This window comes from Hevea brasiliensis, chromosome 17, assembly GCF_030052815.1.
Source record: "Hevea brasiliensis isolate MT/VB/25A 57/8 chromosome 17, ASM3005281v1, whole genome shotgun sequence".
Taxonomy (NCBI): domain Eukaryota; kingdom Viridiplantae; phylum Streptophyta; class Magnoliopsida; order Malpighiales; family Euphorbiaceae; genus Hevea; species Hevea brasiliensis.
Window position 1 is genome coordinate 3455740 of NC_079509.1, and position 16478 is coordinate 3472217.

The following is a 16478-nucleotide window of genomic DNA, read 5'->3' on the forward strand; positions in this document are numbered from 1 at the left end:
TTGTTAACTCAAGTCTTAGTATGGATTTAGCCTAACAATCGGGTTGTGATATATAAGTTTATTTCATTTATAGTCAATTGACTAAATTTAATATAATTTGATCAAAATTAATATTTTATTATTATATTTATATTACCTAGTATATGAAAAAAAAAATCCCCTCTCCCTTCAAAATTTTTAAACGGTATTTATAAATTTTATTTATAAAAATAGAGAGAGTTTTATTTATTTGAAATTAAAAATATTCCTCCACTCACTTTATTATACTATGTAATATAAATATTCATATTTATAATTGTATTAAGTAATAAAATATTAATTTTTACTAAATTAGATCAAAATTAATTAACTAATTATAGATGAAACAAGCATATGAAATTGATAATATTTAAAAAAAAAAGAAAAATTTTGACTTTTTTTTTATTATTAAAGTTACGCTACTTTAATAACAATATATAAAATGATAATATTTTTGGTTATGCCAATTGCTATACTAATAATAACATAATAAAATAAATTAAAGTTCATATTACATTAATAATTTTTACTACGTTAACCGTTATATTAATTTCATTATATCAATTTTAACTTTACTTAATTTGGGATTCGGATCACAACTAATATTAAAATTTTAAATTATATCAAAATTGAAAAAAATAGTATAATTTAAAAAAATTCATAAAATTTTATATTTTTTTAAAAACATTTGAGCCTACTTTTTAAGGGATGTAAAAAGATCAATTGCCAGATTGACAATTGATTAAGGATTTAATAATAAAATTTTTATGATACTCTTTCAAATATGAATTTCAATGAACTTTGAGAATTTAAGAATGGTTATTAAATTAGTCGCTAAAAGGTATGTATATATGAAAAATTATTTACTATTTCCGAAACACATGCTTTTTTCCTCCTATATATATATATATATATATATATATATATATATATATATATATATAACCACGCTCTTTATATTTTATCGAGTAAATAATAATTTATCAGTATTAGATTTACTATTATAATGCAGCTGAAATATTTTAGAAATTTTTTATATACATATTTTGTTTAATAAAAAATTTAATAATTAAATAATAATTAATAAGTTTTATAATAAAGTATCATAAGTAAAGATTTATAAATTTTCATAATAAAAAAAAATTGAAAATATTTTAAATATAGCGTGCAATTTTGAATTTAAATTCTATTGAGAATTAAAAAACAGACCATCATTTTCACTCGAGAGTGGAAGAACAAGTAGAAGTGTGGAACTTTGATTCTTACGATGATGTAATAGGTGCTCCGTTTATTTTTTATTTTTATTTTTTTTTTATTATTATTTTTATATATTTTTTGCAGTAGAGGAGAGTTTATCCACGTATGTAGTGGTAACACACGTCGGCACCTTGGAGAGGATACGTGAGCCATGACGACATACAATGCAAGAGAGAAGAGATCCATACACCCGCCACGTCTCTTATATGATTTCTTGCCTCCTTGCCCTTCTCTCTCGGCTTTTCCCTCTCCTTTCGTCGTCTCCCTCGTCGATTCGTGATCTTTCGCTGTCTCAACACAGCCTCATACAATATGGAAACTTGCTAAACTTTAATGATCAAGAAACGAAATTGACCCTTTTAATTCATTTTCACACATGACAAAACAAAATACAAATCAAGCTTTGCGTTGACAGTCATTGGTTACCGCAACAACGTGTTGGGTTCCTGAAGATTTCGAGTTTCGTGCATTTTTCAGGTTAGTCATCTTTCACTCCGTTTGTTTTGGGGTTAAAAATTAAAATAATATGTTGTACTTGATTATTTGTTTTACTTGTTGAGTTTCATTCTGAGTGACTTTTGGCCAGATAAGGTATTTGATGAACCTTCAAGTTCATATCAACTTTTTCGTTATCTGTGTTTGCAAATTTCGTGTCGCTACATATACACGAAAGCTTTTATTTGCTTCAACTGCATTTGTCTACTTTTCTTCAACTTTTTCTTCTTTCTTGTGATTCCAGGGAAGGTTCTTCTAACATATTTTCTCAAAAGCAATTTTAATACCTTTCATTTTATTAGTTTTTTGTTTTTTTGATAGGTTTATTCCTTTTTATTCTTTTTTTGATATGTATCATCAAACTTTTTTAATTGATCTTTTTTCTTGCTTTAGCCCGTGCCAATTGTTATTATTATCGTCATCTTTGTGATGCTTCCAATCAGTTTTCTGGGATTTTTTTGCTGTATTTTGTGGTCACCTCTCAGAGGTTGAGATAAATTGTCTGTTCGATGCTTTTGAGAGTAATGGATGAGCTTTCTTGTATTATGAACAATTGTTTTGTCTTGTTCAGATTTTGATGAGCAGCAAAGATAGAGGGAAAAAAAAATTATGAAGAACTTATGGAAGATGTTTTGTGGTGAATCTGGAAGTTCAGAGAGTGGTGGAAAGCCAGATGGTTCTTTTTTTGTGTTTTTAAGCCAACCATCTTGTGTCAACCACATCTTCATCATTTGTCTCGATTTCTTGCTTCTTTTCATGCTCTTATTTAACTTGATACAAAAATCATTATCCTCCAAAACTTGTCAAATCCTACCTAGATTTCGAGCATTTTCACGTTTGCAGATTGGCTCTGCCATCTTCAATGGGTGTCTTGGGTTGGTGTACTTGTGTTTGAGCATATGGATTTTAGAAGAGAAGTTGAGGAAAACCTATACTGCCTTACCCTTGAACGGATGGTTACTAGTGTTGTTTCAGGGGATCACATGGATTTCTGTGGGTTTAACCATAAGCCTTCGAGGGAAACATCTTCCGAGGACGCCATCGCGGCTACTATCTGTTCTTGCATTCTTGTTTGCTGGAATTGTATGTGCTTTATCCCTGTGTGCTGCCATTTTAGGCAAAGGAATATCAATCAAGGGAGCTTTAGATGTTCTGTCCTTTCCAGGAGCAATATTATTGCTGTTCTGTGTTTACAAGGGCTGTAAGGAGGAAGAAACTGATGAAAGTGAACCTGGCTTTTATGCTCCTTTAACTGGTGATGAGGCTAGTGGCATTAGTAAAACTGATTTTGTTGTCCCAGTTACTCTGTTTGCTAAAGCAAGTTTCTTCAGTAGCATGTCATTTTGGTGGTTGAATCCGCTGATGAAAAAGGGTAGAGAGAAAACTCTTGTGGATGAGGATATACCCAAGTTGCGCGAAACAGATCGAGCAGAAAGCTGTTATTTGCTGTTCCTGGAGCAATTGAACAAGCAAAAACAAGCTGAACCATTCTCTCAACCCTCACTCTTGTGGACAATCATATTATGCCACTGGAAAGAGATTCTAATCTCTGGGTTCTTTGCTTTGCTAAAGATAATTACTTTGTCAGCAGGTCCTTTGCTTCTTAATGCCTTCATTTTGGTTGCCGAAGGCAAAGCAAGTTTTAAATACGAAGGCTATATATTGGCATTAACACTTTTCATTTCAAAGAACTTGGAGTCCTTATCACAAAGGCAGTGGTATTTTAGGTCCAGGCTTATTGGTTTGAAAGTAAGGTCTTTGCTCACAGCTGCAGTCTATAAGAAGCAGTTAAGGTTGTCGAATGCTGGTAGATTGATGCACTCTGGTGGCGAGATAATGAACTATGTTACCGTAGATGCTTATAGAATTGGTGAGTTCCCCTTTTGGTTTCATCAGACATGGACTACAAGCCTCCAACTCTGCTTTTCTCTTGTCATTCTCTTCAATGCAGTAGGGCTAGCAACAATTGCAGCCTTAGTGGTTATTATAATCACTGTCCTATGCAACACTCCACTTGCTAAGTTACAGCATAAATTTCAGTCTAAGCTTATGGTGGCACAAGATGAGAGATTGAGGGCTTGTACCGAGTCTCTTGTTAACATGAAGGTGTTGAAATTATATGCCTGGGAAACCCATTTCAAGAATGTTATAGAAAATCTAAGGAAAGTGGAGTATAAATGGTTGTCAGCAGTTCAATTGCGAAAAGCTTATAATGGGTTTCTCTTTTGGTCCTCCCCAGTTTTGGTCTCTGCTGCTACCTTTGGTGCTTGCTATTTCCTCAAAATTCCTCTACATGCTAATAATGTTTTCACTTTTGTGGCAACTTTACGGCTTGTTCAAGATCCTATTAGATCAATTCCTGATGTTATTGGAGTGGTCATTCAAGCAAATGTAGCCTTTTCACGTATTGTTAAATTTCTTGAGGCACCAGAATTGCAGAGTGGAAATGTTCGGCAAAGGCAAAAGCAAAAACGAACAATGGAGAACCATGCCATTTCTATTAAGGGAGCCAATTTTTCATGGGAAGAGAAGTCAGCAAAGCCCACACTCAGATATGTAAATCTGGGGATTAGACCTGGTGAAAAGGTGGCTGTGTGTGGAGAAGTTGGCTCAGGCAAATCAACACTTTTAGCAGCAATTCTTGGAGAAGTTCCAGTAACTCAGGGAACTGTAAGCATTACTGGCCTTTTCCTTTCTCCTGTATTACCAAATATAACTCAACGTATATTGCTATATTCTTCCAATCGTTAGTATTTTGTGCTTTATAAAGCGTATATTTTTTCTGAATGCACCTCTTTGTTGAGCTAAAATGACAGTTCTTTACTGATTAATGATCTTATTCCGATGTTCATGACGTACAGATTCAGGTTAGTGGGAGGATTGCCTATGTTTCTCAAACAGCTTGGATTCAGACTGGGACAATACAAGAGAACATTTTATTTGGCTCTGCCTTGGATAGCCAACGATACCAAGACACACTTGAGAGATGTTCATTGGTAAAGGATCTTGAGTTGCTTCCATATGGTGATCATACAGAAATAGGGGAAAGAGGAGTGAATCTGAGTGGTGGTCAAAAGCAGCGAATTCAACTTGCTCGTGCTCTCTATCAGGATGCTGATATATATCTCTTGGATGATCCATTCAGTGCTGTTGATGCACACACTGCTACAAGCTTATTTAATGTAATCACAATTTCCTAACAGTGAACAATTTTCTTCACTTCTTAGTTTGTTAACCTTGTACGAGAGCTAACTTAAATCTTGGCAGGAATATGTTATGGGAGCACTTTCAAGGAAGACTGTCCTACTTGTGACACATCAAGTTGATTTTCTGCCAGCATTTGATTCTGTTTTGGTTGGTATTTTTTGATTAAGGCACTGGACTAAAGTTTTAGTCATATGACGAAAATGTTGTTAATGAATAACTTTATTTAAAACAGTAAATTTCTTTTTGTTGACAGTTGATGTCAGATGGTGAAATCGTGCAAGCAGCTCCTTATCATCAGTTGTTGGCCTCGAGCCAAGAATTTCAGGACCTTGTAAATGCTCACAAAGAGACAGCTGGTTCTGAAAGGCTTACTGAAATTGCTACCCCTCAGAAAAGGGGTTCATCTACTATGGAGATCAAGAAGACATATGTGGAGAAGCAACTGAAAGTATCTAAAGGAGATCAATTGATCAAACAAGAAGAGAGAGAAGTGGGGGATACAGGGCTGAAGCCTTATGTTCAGTATCTGAATCAGAACAAAGGATACTTGTACTTCTCCCTTGCAGCTCTTGGTCACCTTACGTTTGTGATTGGACAGATATCACAGAATTCTTGGATGGCAGCTAATGTTGACAAGCCTAATGTCAGTCCATTATGGTTGATTGCGGTCTACTTGATTATTGGAGTTGCTTCAACATTGTTTTTGCTGGGTAGATCTCTTGCTACAGTCATTTTGGGTCTTGAATCATCCAAGTCTCTATTTTCACAGCTACTGAATTCCCTTTTTCGTGCACCTATGTCTTTTTATGACTCCACACCACTCGGAAGGATACTTAGTCGGGTAAAAACACCTCAGTTAGAAAACTTTTGACTGCTTTAAGAGATATTATGTGCAACTAATATATCTGTATCTATGCATTTGTTATTTATTATAGGTATCATCCGATCTGAGTATCGTTGATCTTGATGTTCCATTCAGTATAATCTTTGCGGTGGGGGCTACCACAAATGCCTATGCCAGTCTTGGAGTACTTGCTGTTGTTACCTGGCAAGTCCTGTTTGTCTCCATACCAATGCTTTATCTGGCAATTCGTTTACAGGTAATTTTTACAAGGTTATTTCATACAGCAATACTCTGAAACTGCAAGAGATTAATATTTCATTATCTTCCATGCAAATTGTCCATTTTCAAAATAAATAGTAACTGTAACTTTGGGTGACATGAGCTAATATGGCAGCATGAACAAATGGAATGTTAAAAAATCCTTAATGAGCAATTTCTAGGAATTTTGCTATCAAAATGTGCATTATCCTGACAAGTGAATTTATGTGCAGAGATATTACTTTGCCTCTGCAAAAGAGTTGATGAGGATCAATGGTACAACCAAATCTTTGGTGGCAAATCATTTAGCAGAATCTGTAGCAGGTGCTATGACAATAAGGGCTTTTGAGGAGGAGGAGAGATTCTTTGCAAAGAATCTTGATCTCATCGACACAAATGCTAGTCCTTTCTTCCACAGTTTTGCAGCAAATGAGTGGTTGATTCAACGGTTGGAAACAGTTAGTGCGACTGTTCTTGCCTCTGCAGCACTCTGCATGGTCTTGCTTCCTCCTGGAACTTTTAGCTCTGGTAAGCATACAAACTATTTTTTCCCTCCGCTAGAAATTTACCTTTCTCATCTATATATTGCTTTATTAAATATTGCCGAAATGTATTTGGAAAATGAAAAAAAATATATATTTTTCAGACTATTTTTGCATTTGGTAGATTATAGCAAGTACTTTCATTACCGCAGGATTTATTGGAATGGCACTTTCTTATGGGCTTTCATTAAACATGTCCCTGGTTTTTTCAATTCAAAACCAATGCACCATAGCGAATTACATCATTTCTGTTGAAAGGCTTAATCAATACATGCACGTACCAAGTGAAGCACCTGAGGTGATAGAAGATAACCGTCCTCCACCCAATTGGCCAGCAATAGGTAGAGTGGATATCTGTGATTTGCAGGTAAAAATTCTTTTTCTTCTAGTTGATGCTTAATGTTACAATTGACACATTTAGTGCACTTAGAAATTTTGACTTCAAACAGATCAGATATAGGCCTGATGCACCACTAGTTCTTCGAGGGATCAGTTGCACATTTGTAGGAGGGCACAAGATTGGTATTGTTGGCCGTACAGGCAGTGGAAAGACTACTCTTATCGGAGCTCTATTTCGTCTTGTGGAGCCAGCAGGAGGAAAGATTATTGTAGATGGCGTTGACATCTCAAAAATTGGCCTTCATGATCTCAGATCGCGATTTGGAATAATACCTCAAGATCCTACTCTTTTTAATGGAACTGTGAGATACAATTTGGACCCCTTGACTCAACATAGCGATCAGGAGATATGGGAGGTAAGTTCTATTTCTTTTTCACATGTTTTAGCTGTTAACTTGCGAAATAATTATCAATATAGCAGTAGCTTAAGTTTTTGCTCTCTGCTCACAAAATTCCTTGATGAAAATATTTCATGTACATTTTCTAGGTTCTTGGAAAGTGCCAGCTTCGAGAAGCTGTCCAGGAGAAAGAACAGGGACTGGACTCCTTGGGTGAGTTTTCCAATGCTAAATTACACGATATGTATCCATTCTTTAGTTTAGTCATTATCAAATGATTTGAGTGTCTGCTACGCAGTTGTTGAAGATGGATCAAATTGGAGCATGGGGCAGAGACAATTGTTTTGCTTGGGGCGTGCACTTTTGAGGAGAAGTCGAATATTGGTGCTCGATGAAGCAACTGCATCAATTGACAATGCAACCGACTTGATCTTGCAAAAAACTATTCGGACTGAATTTGCAGATTGCACTGTGATCACAGTAGCTCACAGGATACCAACCGTGATGGATTGCACCATGGTTCTAGCCATCAGTGATGGTGAGTTTTAAAATGGATTACAATTCTTTCATCTCTTATATAGAGAATGCGCATATGGCTCATGGAGAGAAGAAATTTTGAAGTGTATTAATAATGTGTTTTTGTTGCATTCCAGGAAAACTAGTAGAGTATGACGAGCCAATGAAGTTAATGAAGAGAGAAAGTTCACTGTTTGGGCAGCTTGTAAAGGAATACTGGTCTCATTATCACTCTGCAGAATCACATTGAAGCTGAATCATTTAACTCTGGCTAGGCAGCAAAGAGGAAGGGAGGAGAATGTTCAAACTGGGTAGTGGGATGTATGGTATTAGGGTTGTAGGCAAAATATTCAAGAAGGAACAGAAGTTCCTAACCAGAGTGTAGCTGTATTTAATCATCAATATTTATTTCTATAAGGAAATTAATCAAATCATTTATTGTTGTGTCCTGTAAGGAAATTATTGGTTGCAATTGTTCACAGCCAATTTCATATTCCAAAATCTTTCCAAAGTGCAGGAAGGAAAGCCCTGTACTGAGAGAAAGCAGATTTGCCTTTTATTGGTCTAGGCTTCAAGAAACAGTGTTAAGATGTACAATCTTCTCAGACCAGCAAATGGTAAAGAAAACTACAGCAACACAACTGCAAGAAAAATAAGCTTGACCTTGAAGGAAATATATCCCCATATCACCATTTTTCTTTTCCACCGCTTTGGGATGAGAAGTGTCGATCAATATTGCTTTTAGAAGTCTTTTCCAGGAAGAATGTAGTGCCTACAAAGGGCGTAAACATGGAGATCGAGAATGGAAGTGGTGTTTATAGGGCTTTAAAGATTGATGCCAATGGCATTTGTAAAACTGATTCTGCTGGTCAAGATATTCCATTTGCCAAAGCATTTTAGCAGTAAAATCCGCCAATGAAAAACTAGCAGCGAAAATTCTTGAAGATGAACATATGCCCTGCAAGTTGTACTAACCAAGTCGAGCAGGATACTGCTATCTATAGCTATTGGGGCATTTGAGCAAAACAAGCTGAACCATTATCATCTCTACCGAGGACAATAGTATTATATCACTGGAAAGATATTCTCATTTCTGGGTTCTTTACTGGAGTGGATGCTGAAAGAAAAGGAAATAATTATTAAAATTATAAAAATATATTTTCCTATTAAATAAAATTTATTCTTCATTTTTTTTAATATGTAAATTAAGGCCTTTTATTTTTAGTTTAGTGACCTATAATTTACATTTTTTATTGTCTTTTTACGTCAGACCATAGCATGTACTATTTCAACATTTAACTTAGATATCTATAAAATAATACAAATAATGATTGAATAAATAATGAATTATTTAGAAAATTAAGGCCTTTTATTTTTAGTTTAATGACCTATAATTTACATTTTCGATCGTCTTTTTATGTCAGACCATGGCATGTACTATTTCAACATTCAACTTATATATCTATAAAGTAACATTCAACTTATATATCTATAAAGTAATACAAAAAAGGATTGAATAAAGAATGAATTATTTAGCAAAAAAAAATTTGACAATTGGAGCATAATAATTGCAGTAAACTATTGAAAGCACGAATGATTTAATAACTAAAATTAAATAGAAAGATAAAACTAATATTTTTTTTTGTAAGAATTCAAAATTCACGAGAGCGAAGAGATTAGATACAGCCACTTGAGAGAGAAAATACTTGTTTGTATTGGTAAACTAGGTTTATTTTTAATGGGTATAATTAGATTTTTAATAAAAAATTAAAGACACAATAGGAAAATAAAAAATAAAATAATTTTCATCTCTTACCTCCCCCTACTTACACCCCAACTTGCAGTGTGAGAAGAATTATGATTTGAGGGGCAAGGGAGGGTAAACCTTACCCTTACTTACCCTTACCCTTCATTAGCTCACCCCTTTCCAAACAGGGTTATAATAATTACTTACCCGTTCTTGCCTTTATTTACCCTTCCCTCACCCCTATTCAAACAGAGCCTTGGGGAACAAACACCCCATCGTGGACTATATTAAGGGTAAACATTATTCGGTTTAAACCAAATAAATAATATCTAATTGTTTTAATTCGATAATTCAATTTAGTTTGATTCAATTTTACATTTCAAAAATTTTAGTTATTTCAGTTCGATTTGATTTTAGAAAGAAAATAATTAGTTAAACCGAACCAAATTACTTCATTGATTTTTAAATTAATTTCTTTTTTATAGAAAATTTATAAATTATGTGTAATTATATATATATATATATATATTGTTTAATTTCATTGATTAACAATTATTAAGTTCAAACCAAGGTCAAAATAAGATTAAATAACTTGAAAATCAAGTCTAAATTAAAAAATGTATCCAAACTCAAAAATCGATCGGTTCAAATCGAATTAAACTAAAATAGAGCGATTCAGTTCAACTTGATTTTTCATTTATTTCAATTCGATTCGATTTCTAAAACATAATAATTCAATTAATTCAATTTTGATGATTCGATTCATTTTGATTCGGTTTAAACCGAATACTTAGCCCTAGACTATATACCAAAAATGAAGAACTAAAGTCCGTATTCTAGGTTCCATACATAAGTACAAAGATTGTTAGATGCATGTAGTAGAAAAAAAATCATTTGTATTAATTCTAATTCCGTAAAAGACCATGTTTTAACATGAGATCCCAATAACAAAAGGTATGGTGCCTTCCAAGTGACTGACAACAGGAGTTGGAGAGGTTGGAGATCACAACCAAAGAAAATTATAAAACAAAGGCCCGACTGATGTTACCAATGCTCCAAACTGAAAAAATAAAGAATTGCTCATCGGAGGAGTTAATAATAATATTCTACTTGAATATATAATAAATAATGCAACTCCTGGAGATAAATTACTCCCATTAGTAGCTACAACATACAATGGCAGGAGGAATGATTGTTCTCTTCTCTCTAAGGTCCTCCAAGAATAGCATTTTCAATATCCTCCCGACTTAATGCATAGCTGAATCTCCTCTCCACATCTTTTTCAAGATTTCCTGGTCCACTCTTCAAGTACCTGCGTCACAAGATATAATCTCATCAGCCCACATTTAGTTAATATTGATGAGGTCAAAGAGGTGTTTCCCGTTTGTCTCCAGTTGCAAACAAGCATTACATAAACCTAATAAAGTGAGAAAGTGTAACAAACCAATCTCATGAATCTCAGTTTGTTTTAGGTCTATATGCATTTGAGCTCATCTGGTAAATCTTAGGTTAATTCTTAGCTTTTAGAGTCATGCTCTTAGTCAGTCAGTCAGTCAGTCATGTAATTGGTAACTCAAATAATTCTCACATGTTTCACCTCTACAATTAAGCCCAATTACATTTAGTAGATTTTGCTTATAAGGTGAGCAATCCCATTTTGTCATCAATCTTAACTACCAATATGTGAGACCACAACTTCAGCGCTATGACTTCAGCAATGATGTGTGAGTGTAACTCATTTGTATTGCAGGTAGATTCACACCTTCTCAGCTAACTTTGTGAATTGCCTCAATCAACACCATTTCCTACTTCTCTCAAATTGAAACCAATTGCTAATCCCATCCCTTCACTTATCATCAGTCTTGTTGTTTGCAGAGAGTCAAGAACCTCATATTTACATGATCTGAACACACAATTTTTTTTTTTTGCTCCATACAATCATATTTCCCCAGTGTTCAAGAGCTATCCACCATGCAGTCAAACTCTTCATCCGGATAAAGAGAGATCTTTTTCACTTATCAGAACAGTATAAAAGGTTGCTATCAGGATATTATCACCTTTCTTCTTTTACATTAATGTATTTTGCACTCTATTGTTGCTTATCCTGAAACTTTTGAATCTAAATTGTTTGTGCATATTTGATTTAGTTGTGTTTATCGTATCAAGTACCAACTATTCATCCAAAATTGCCCCTAAAGTGTCAACATCCAAATGACCTCGTCATTTTAATCCTAGCCTAAAATTATTTCAGATTATTGTATTTTACAGCCTACATATGCATAAAACTCCTCATTTGTAATTCACAAAGACAGAAGCCCATGAGATACTTCATTGCAATAAGAGGTGAATAGAAGACATGCAAAAGAGATTTGGAGAGGGAAATTGGATGGCTACAAGTTACTCAATTGAATGAAAAAGCCAGAAATATCAGAATAAAATTAATGCAAAAAACTATGAGGAATGAGAACACTAACATTCAATTCCATAACAGGGCGCATTTGCTAGTCAAATTATTGCAAAACCACAAGACATGACTTAACGACAAGTATCATATATTTGTTGTTTGCTAAAGCAAAATTAAAAGAGAAGTCTTTTGCCATAACCAAAGAACTCAACAAATATAAACATAACCACAGAAGAGATCCACAATAACTATATATATATATATATATATATATATATATTACCTTATATACAGATCAGTTATATCAAGAGACAATTGGGCGTGCCACTCGGGCTGTTCAATCAACCAAACGGCACGGTCGTCCTTGGTCTGGTAAAACCCTATATCCCTAAGCCAAGCCTCAATGCAAGGCAAACTGTGAGAGTACAAGGGCTTTTTCTTGTCAGGAAGTCTCTTGAGCCACTCGTCTTCAACGGATGACAATTCCTCCTCTGCCTCGGAGGATTTAGAGAAAACTACTGTTAGGGTTTTTCTTCGAAAGTGGCAGAGATGGTGGAAACATGAAGGGTATCTAGAAAAAGAGGAAGGACATGAGGAGGGAAGAAGAGAGAATCTCGAAGAAGATGAGGAATTTGTAGAACATAAGAAATGGGTAGAGGCAAATATAGAGGTAGAAATAGTCGACATATTGATTGGCCTTGCTAGGGTTTTATGGGTTCATTTAAATTCTAGTTCTTGGTGAATTGGGGGAAGAGTAATTGAACGATTTTGGTATGGTTACAACTTTCGCAGCAGAGATGGTTTCAAGCATTCATTATCTTCATCTTCGAGTTGAGATGAAATTTTGCGGTGTGAGCAAGCAGACGCTGTTTCCATCTTGTTTGACATATGGCGATTCAGTATTGGTTGTCAAGGAGATGGTCAAATCACAGTCCTTTGACCGTACCCGCCGAAAAAACACAACATCATTTCGCATTCCCGCCCTCTTCCAGAACATTTGATCTAAACGACATCGTGTTTGTATTTTATTCCTCGCCCTTTGCCTTTCCCTTCCTTCTCATTCAGCCTCTAGGATCTTCTGCAAATCACAGCTCCTGTGTCTTTGCAATGGCGTTAATAGACTCGATCACAGACTATAGTACAACCCAACGTGTAGTTCTCTTCATAGACCTAAACCCACTTCTCCACCTCAGTGACCCAAGCGCAAACCCATACCTCACCTCTCTCCTTGCCACTGCTAAAACCCTTCTCTCTTTCCCTCCACTTTCCTCCTCTCTCTTCTCCTTTAAGCCCTTTTATCTTCCTTCTCTGGGCTCCTCTCCTCTTCTAAGCTTTCCATTCCTTCTTTGTTTCTCTCCTTCAACCATCCAAATTCCAGCCTCGAGTCTCTCACTCAGACCCTCACGTCCCTTCTCTCTACCATTGATAGAACTTCAATTTCGTCTCTCTCGCCTCGGTCTTTGCACCTTGCAGCGTCGATGCGTCAGCTTGTTCATGATTACGCGTGGGATTCGGTGAGCCGTGCTTCAATTGCGGGTAAGCTTTCATTTCAGTTGGGTTGATATGAAGCATGAGACTGCATGTGGTGCCCGTAAGGGTCATTTTGATGAACCTGAGTTGGGATTTCGGTTTTCTGAGAGTGGAATTAGGGATTAGTATGGGGGTTTTGTTCTAGTGAGTCTATTGTTTTGGGTTCTGCACTCGTTCCTTTTGGATTAATTTATCCAAGGATTGGGATTTCACCGAGATTGGTGACTTTGGTTGATAGTTGTAAGTCCATCAATGCGCAACTGAGCCTTGAGATACTAGACGTGAGTGGAAAGCCAGCCTTTGGAATGTAAGTGCTGTGATATAGAATTGGTTGATTTCAACTGCTTTTCTGGAGTTACTCCAAAATTTATGGATCCACAAACTGATAGTTTTGAACAAGAGAATATGATTTGGGAAAATTTTCACCGTGGAATGACGAAACTACATGTTAAGGCAGTTAAAAAACATGATAAATGTGCAAAATTTGAAGGTTTCTTATCTGATCCCATTCTTTTTCGTGAGCTTGCGCGGGATACTGAGAATGGTCAAAGTGAAAGTTGCACTGAAATTTTTGAAGACATGGTTCTTTAAATCCTAGGTATGGAAATGGGCAACTTGGTGCCAAAAAAATCTGTACTGATTTGGGAAATGCTTTTCAGTTTTCTATATAGAGAAGATTATTGGGCTTTTGTGTCTCTTTTAAATGGCAATGAAAATTCACTTAAAGGAATCCTGAAACCTTTCATAGTTTCTTTAGCTCTCCTCTCGATTATGAGAGATCATTCTATCACAAATAAATTTGATGGAGCTGGTTCAGGTCAATTTGTTATCGAGACAGACACTGAGATTTGCAAATCTCAATTTGACTCACTCCTTTGTTCTCATAGGTTCCCAATCTGGGCCTTCACCTTCAAACAAGTGTGCTGAAGTTGCAGATGGTACAAGGAGAAGAAGAAGAAATTGTTGGCATATTGCCAATGGCACTTTCCTTGATCAGCCCAAGATATGAATTGCAGATTTTGTTTCGCATGGAGATACTCCAATCAGAGGTTGGAGCAAGTTTTGGGGAGTCCACAAAACAAATGTTTGTGAAGTAAATTTGCTTGCTTTTAGAGGGCATTCAGTGCCATCTGCAGGGAGGCTTTTTAGGTGATTGGAGGCTTGATAAATATGTGGGAAAGGTCATAAAAAAACAGGTACGCATAGCTACATGAAATTCACATTTTTTTTCCTCAGAAACTACTGTGTGTATAGGGCACCTAATTGGAATTTCTTAGTTTCCTTTCTGAAATATAGAAGACACTGGGCTGTTGTTGATCATTGGAGCTGTTTGAAATGGATATTTCTGATGCCTTCAATTTCACTATTCTCTATGCAAATACTGTTCTGTTATGTTGTACCATTGTCTGAAAACCATTGTTCGAGGACATTCTTTTATGGCTTGGGAATTTTGTATCCAGGATACCTGGTTATGCATTCATCTCTTGTTTTAGAGCATGTTGGTGTGGCAGTTGTATGCATCACAGGTACAGTACCTAAGATGACTGCTGCATGCATAAACTCAGTTAGGCCTTAATCCTATTTTAGGCGGGGTAGGCTTTTTGTATCTTTTCTATTTAATTCTCTATGTTTAGGGTTGCTTCTTTATATGAACAGTGTAGAGTAATGCCCGACATTATAAATTATTTCTGAATATATTAGTGGTATTACAATTTATTTATTGAAGTTCATATGTGAGCATACCATTATTGCTTTAGAAGAAAATGTGTGAACATAGCTGAATTATACATTTGAATGCTGAATTTTCTGTTATTGTCAGTCTTGGCCATTTGGTTCAGAGAATTTATGCAAAAATGGATATGCTATTGTTTGAGGATGAGGATGAGGATGAATCCTCAAATTCTTTATTGAATAGCGAGGACAGTAAAAAATCGTGGAAAGGAATTTACGAGGGAGATGAATGGATGGAAACCGTAGAAACAATGATCTAGTCTCTGCGGAAGATGAGACCTTCCAATTGGTGGGAAATGAGCATCAAAGCCCCCAAGGAATGAACCGGGAGGAGCATGCTTGTAATTTAATTGAAGCTTAGGAACAAAGACAAAGGGCTTGTTGATTTGCATCTTTCACTAGCTGGGTCCAGACTTGGAAAGAGTTTCGGCACCAAAGCGTCCAAGGGCAATGAAAATGAAGTCAGGTCCTCTTCAGAAGCTGTCAAAAAGAAAGGAGCAAAGAAGGGTAAGCTATGTCACAGTATGCGAGACCCCAATGACAGCAAAGAAACGTTCATGCTGGGGAGGCAGCAGTGGCAAGGAACATGGTTGTTAGTCAGCTCTTAACCATCTAAACAAACATGCGTAGGGTGCTGAGTTTTGGTGTAAATATATTATAGTATATTTTATTGAAAAATTATCTTAAATAAAATTATTATATACAAATTACATCAAAATCCCTTTTATTTCTATGTGCGTTGGAGGCGTTAAGGTTAAAACCTAATGTTTGCACAATGGCTTGCCTTTTGCCAGCTGCAACGATCACATCCTCTGATGATGTGTTTTATGTTAAACATTCGACTAACCCAAATATGATGAGTAATCTAACACGATAAAGTTAAATAATATATAATTGAGCTTGGAATGAATTTAAATTAAAAAATAATATATATTATAAATTTAAATTTTATAAATTAAATATTTATTATTTGAATTTACATAAATAATTAATTAAATATAAAATATATTATTTATAATAATAATTATAAATTTTATATATTATATTTTAAATAAATAAAATTTAAATATTTTATAAAATTATTAAAATTTTAAAATATAATCTATAAAATATTTTTATGTAGATTATTAATTAAAATATATAAAATTAAATGAATTTAAGTATTTTTGAATAATAATAATAAGTTTAGGAT

General features: G+C 35.0%; 2 protein-coding genes and 1 long non-coding RNA gene across 3 annotated transcripts; 2 read left to right on the forward strand and 1 right to left on the reverse strand.

Moving 5' to 3' along the window:
• The first annotated feature begins 1491 nt into the window (after positions 1-1491).
• LOC110644088 (ABC transporter C family member 10) lies at positions 1492-8323 on the forward strand. The gene is made up of 12 exons (XM_021796711.2): positions 1492-1752; positions 2342-4440; positions 4632-4952; positions 5038-5124; positions 5231-5818; positions 5913-6077; positions 6313-6607; positions 6774-6988; positions 7071-7376; positions 7508-7571; positions 7657-7896; positions 8012-8323. Exons 2-12 carry the CDS (start codon positions 2380-2382, stop codon positions 8122-8124), a joined length of 4455 nt encoding a protein of 1484 aa, XP_021652403.2. The 5' UTR covers positions 1492-1752; positions 2342-2379; the 3' UTR covers positions 8125-8323.
• Positions 8324-10497: 2174 nt separating this feature from the next.
• Positions 10498-12712, reverse strand: LOC110644095 (uncharacterized). The gene is made up of 3 exons (XM_021796719.2): positions 12309-12712; positions 10797-10933; positions 10498-10681 (listed from the first exon to the last, which is right to left on the reverse strand). The coding sequence occupies exons 1-2, from the start codon at positions 12710-12712 to the stop codon at positions 10828-10830; spliced, it is 510 nt and encodes a 169-aa protein (XP_021652411.1). The 3' UTR covers positions 10498-10681; positions 10797-10827.
• A 1230-nt stretch (positions 12713-13942) lies between these two features.
• LOC110644097 (uncharacterized) lies at positions 13943-15993 on the forward strand. The gene is made up of 2 exons (XR_009145515.1): positions 13943-14751; positions 15375-15993. It is a non-coding gene; the product is annotated as an uncharacterized LOC110644097 (long non-coding RNA).
• The last annotated feature ends 485 nt before the right edge of the window (positions 15994-16478 follow it).

Coding starts and splice junctions, on each gene's coding strand:
- LOC110644088 (XM_021796711.2), top strand. CDS start 2,380: ATGAAGAACTTATGGAAGATGTTTTGTGGTGAATCTGGAAGTTCAGAG. Junction 4,953..5,037: donor CTGCTACAAGCTTATTTAAT/GTAATCACAATT, acceptor AAATCTTGGCAG/GAATATGTTATGGGAGCACT. Junction 6,608..6,773: donor TCCTGGAACTTTTAGCTCTG/GTAAGCATACAA, acceptor TCATTACCGCAG/GATTTATTGGAATGGCACTT.
- LOC110644095 (XM_021796719.2), bottom strand. CDS start 12,712: ATGTCGACTATTTCTACCTCTATATTTGCCTCTACCCATTTCTTATGT. Junction 10,934..12,308: donor ATAACTGATCTGTATATAAG/GTAATATATATA, acceptor CTTGTGACGCAG/GTACTTGAAGAGTGGACCAG.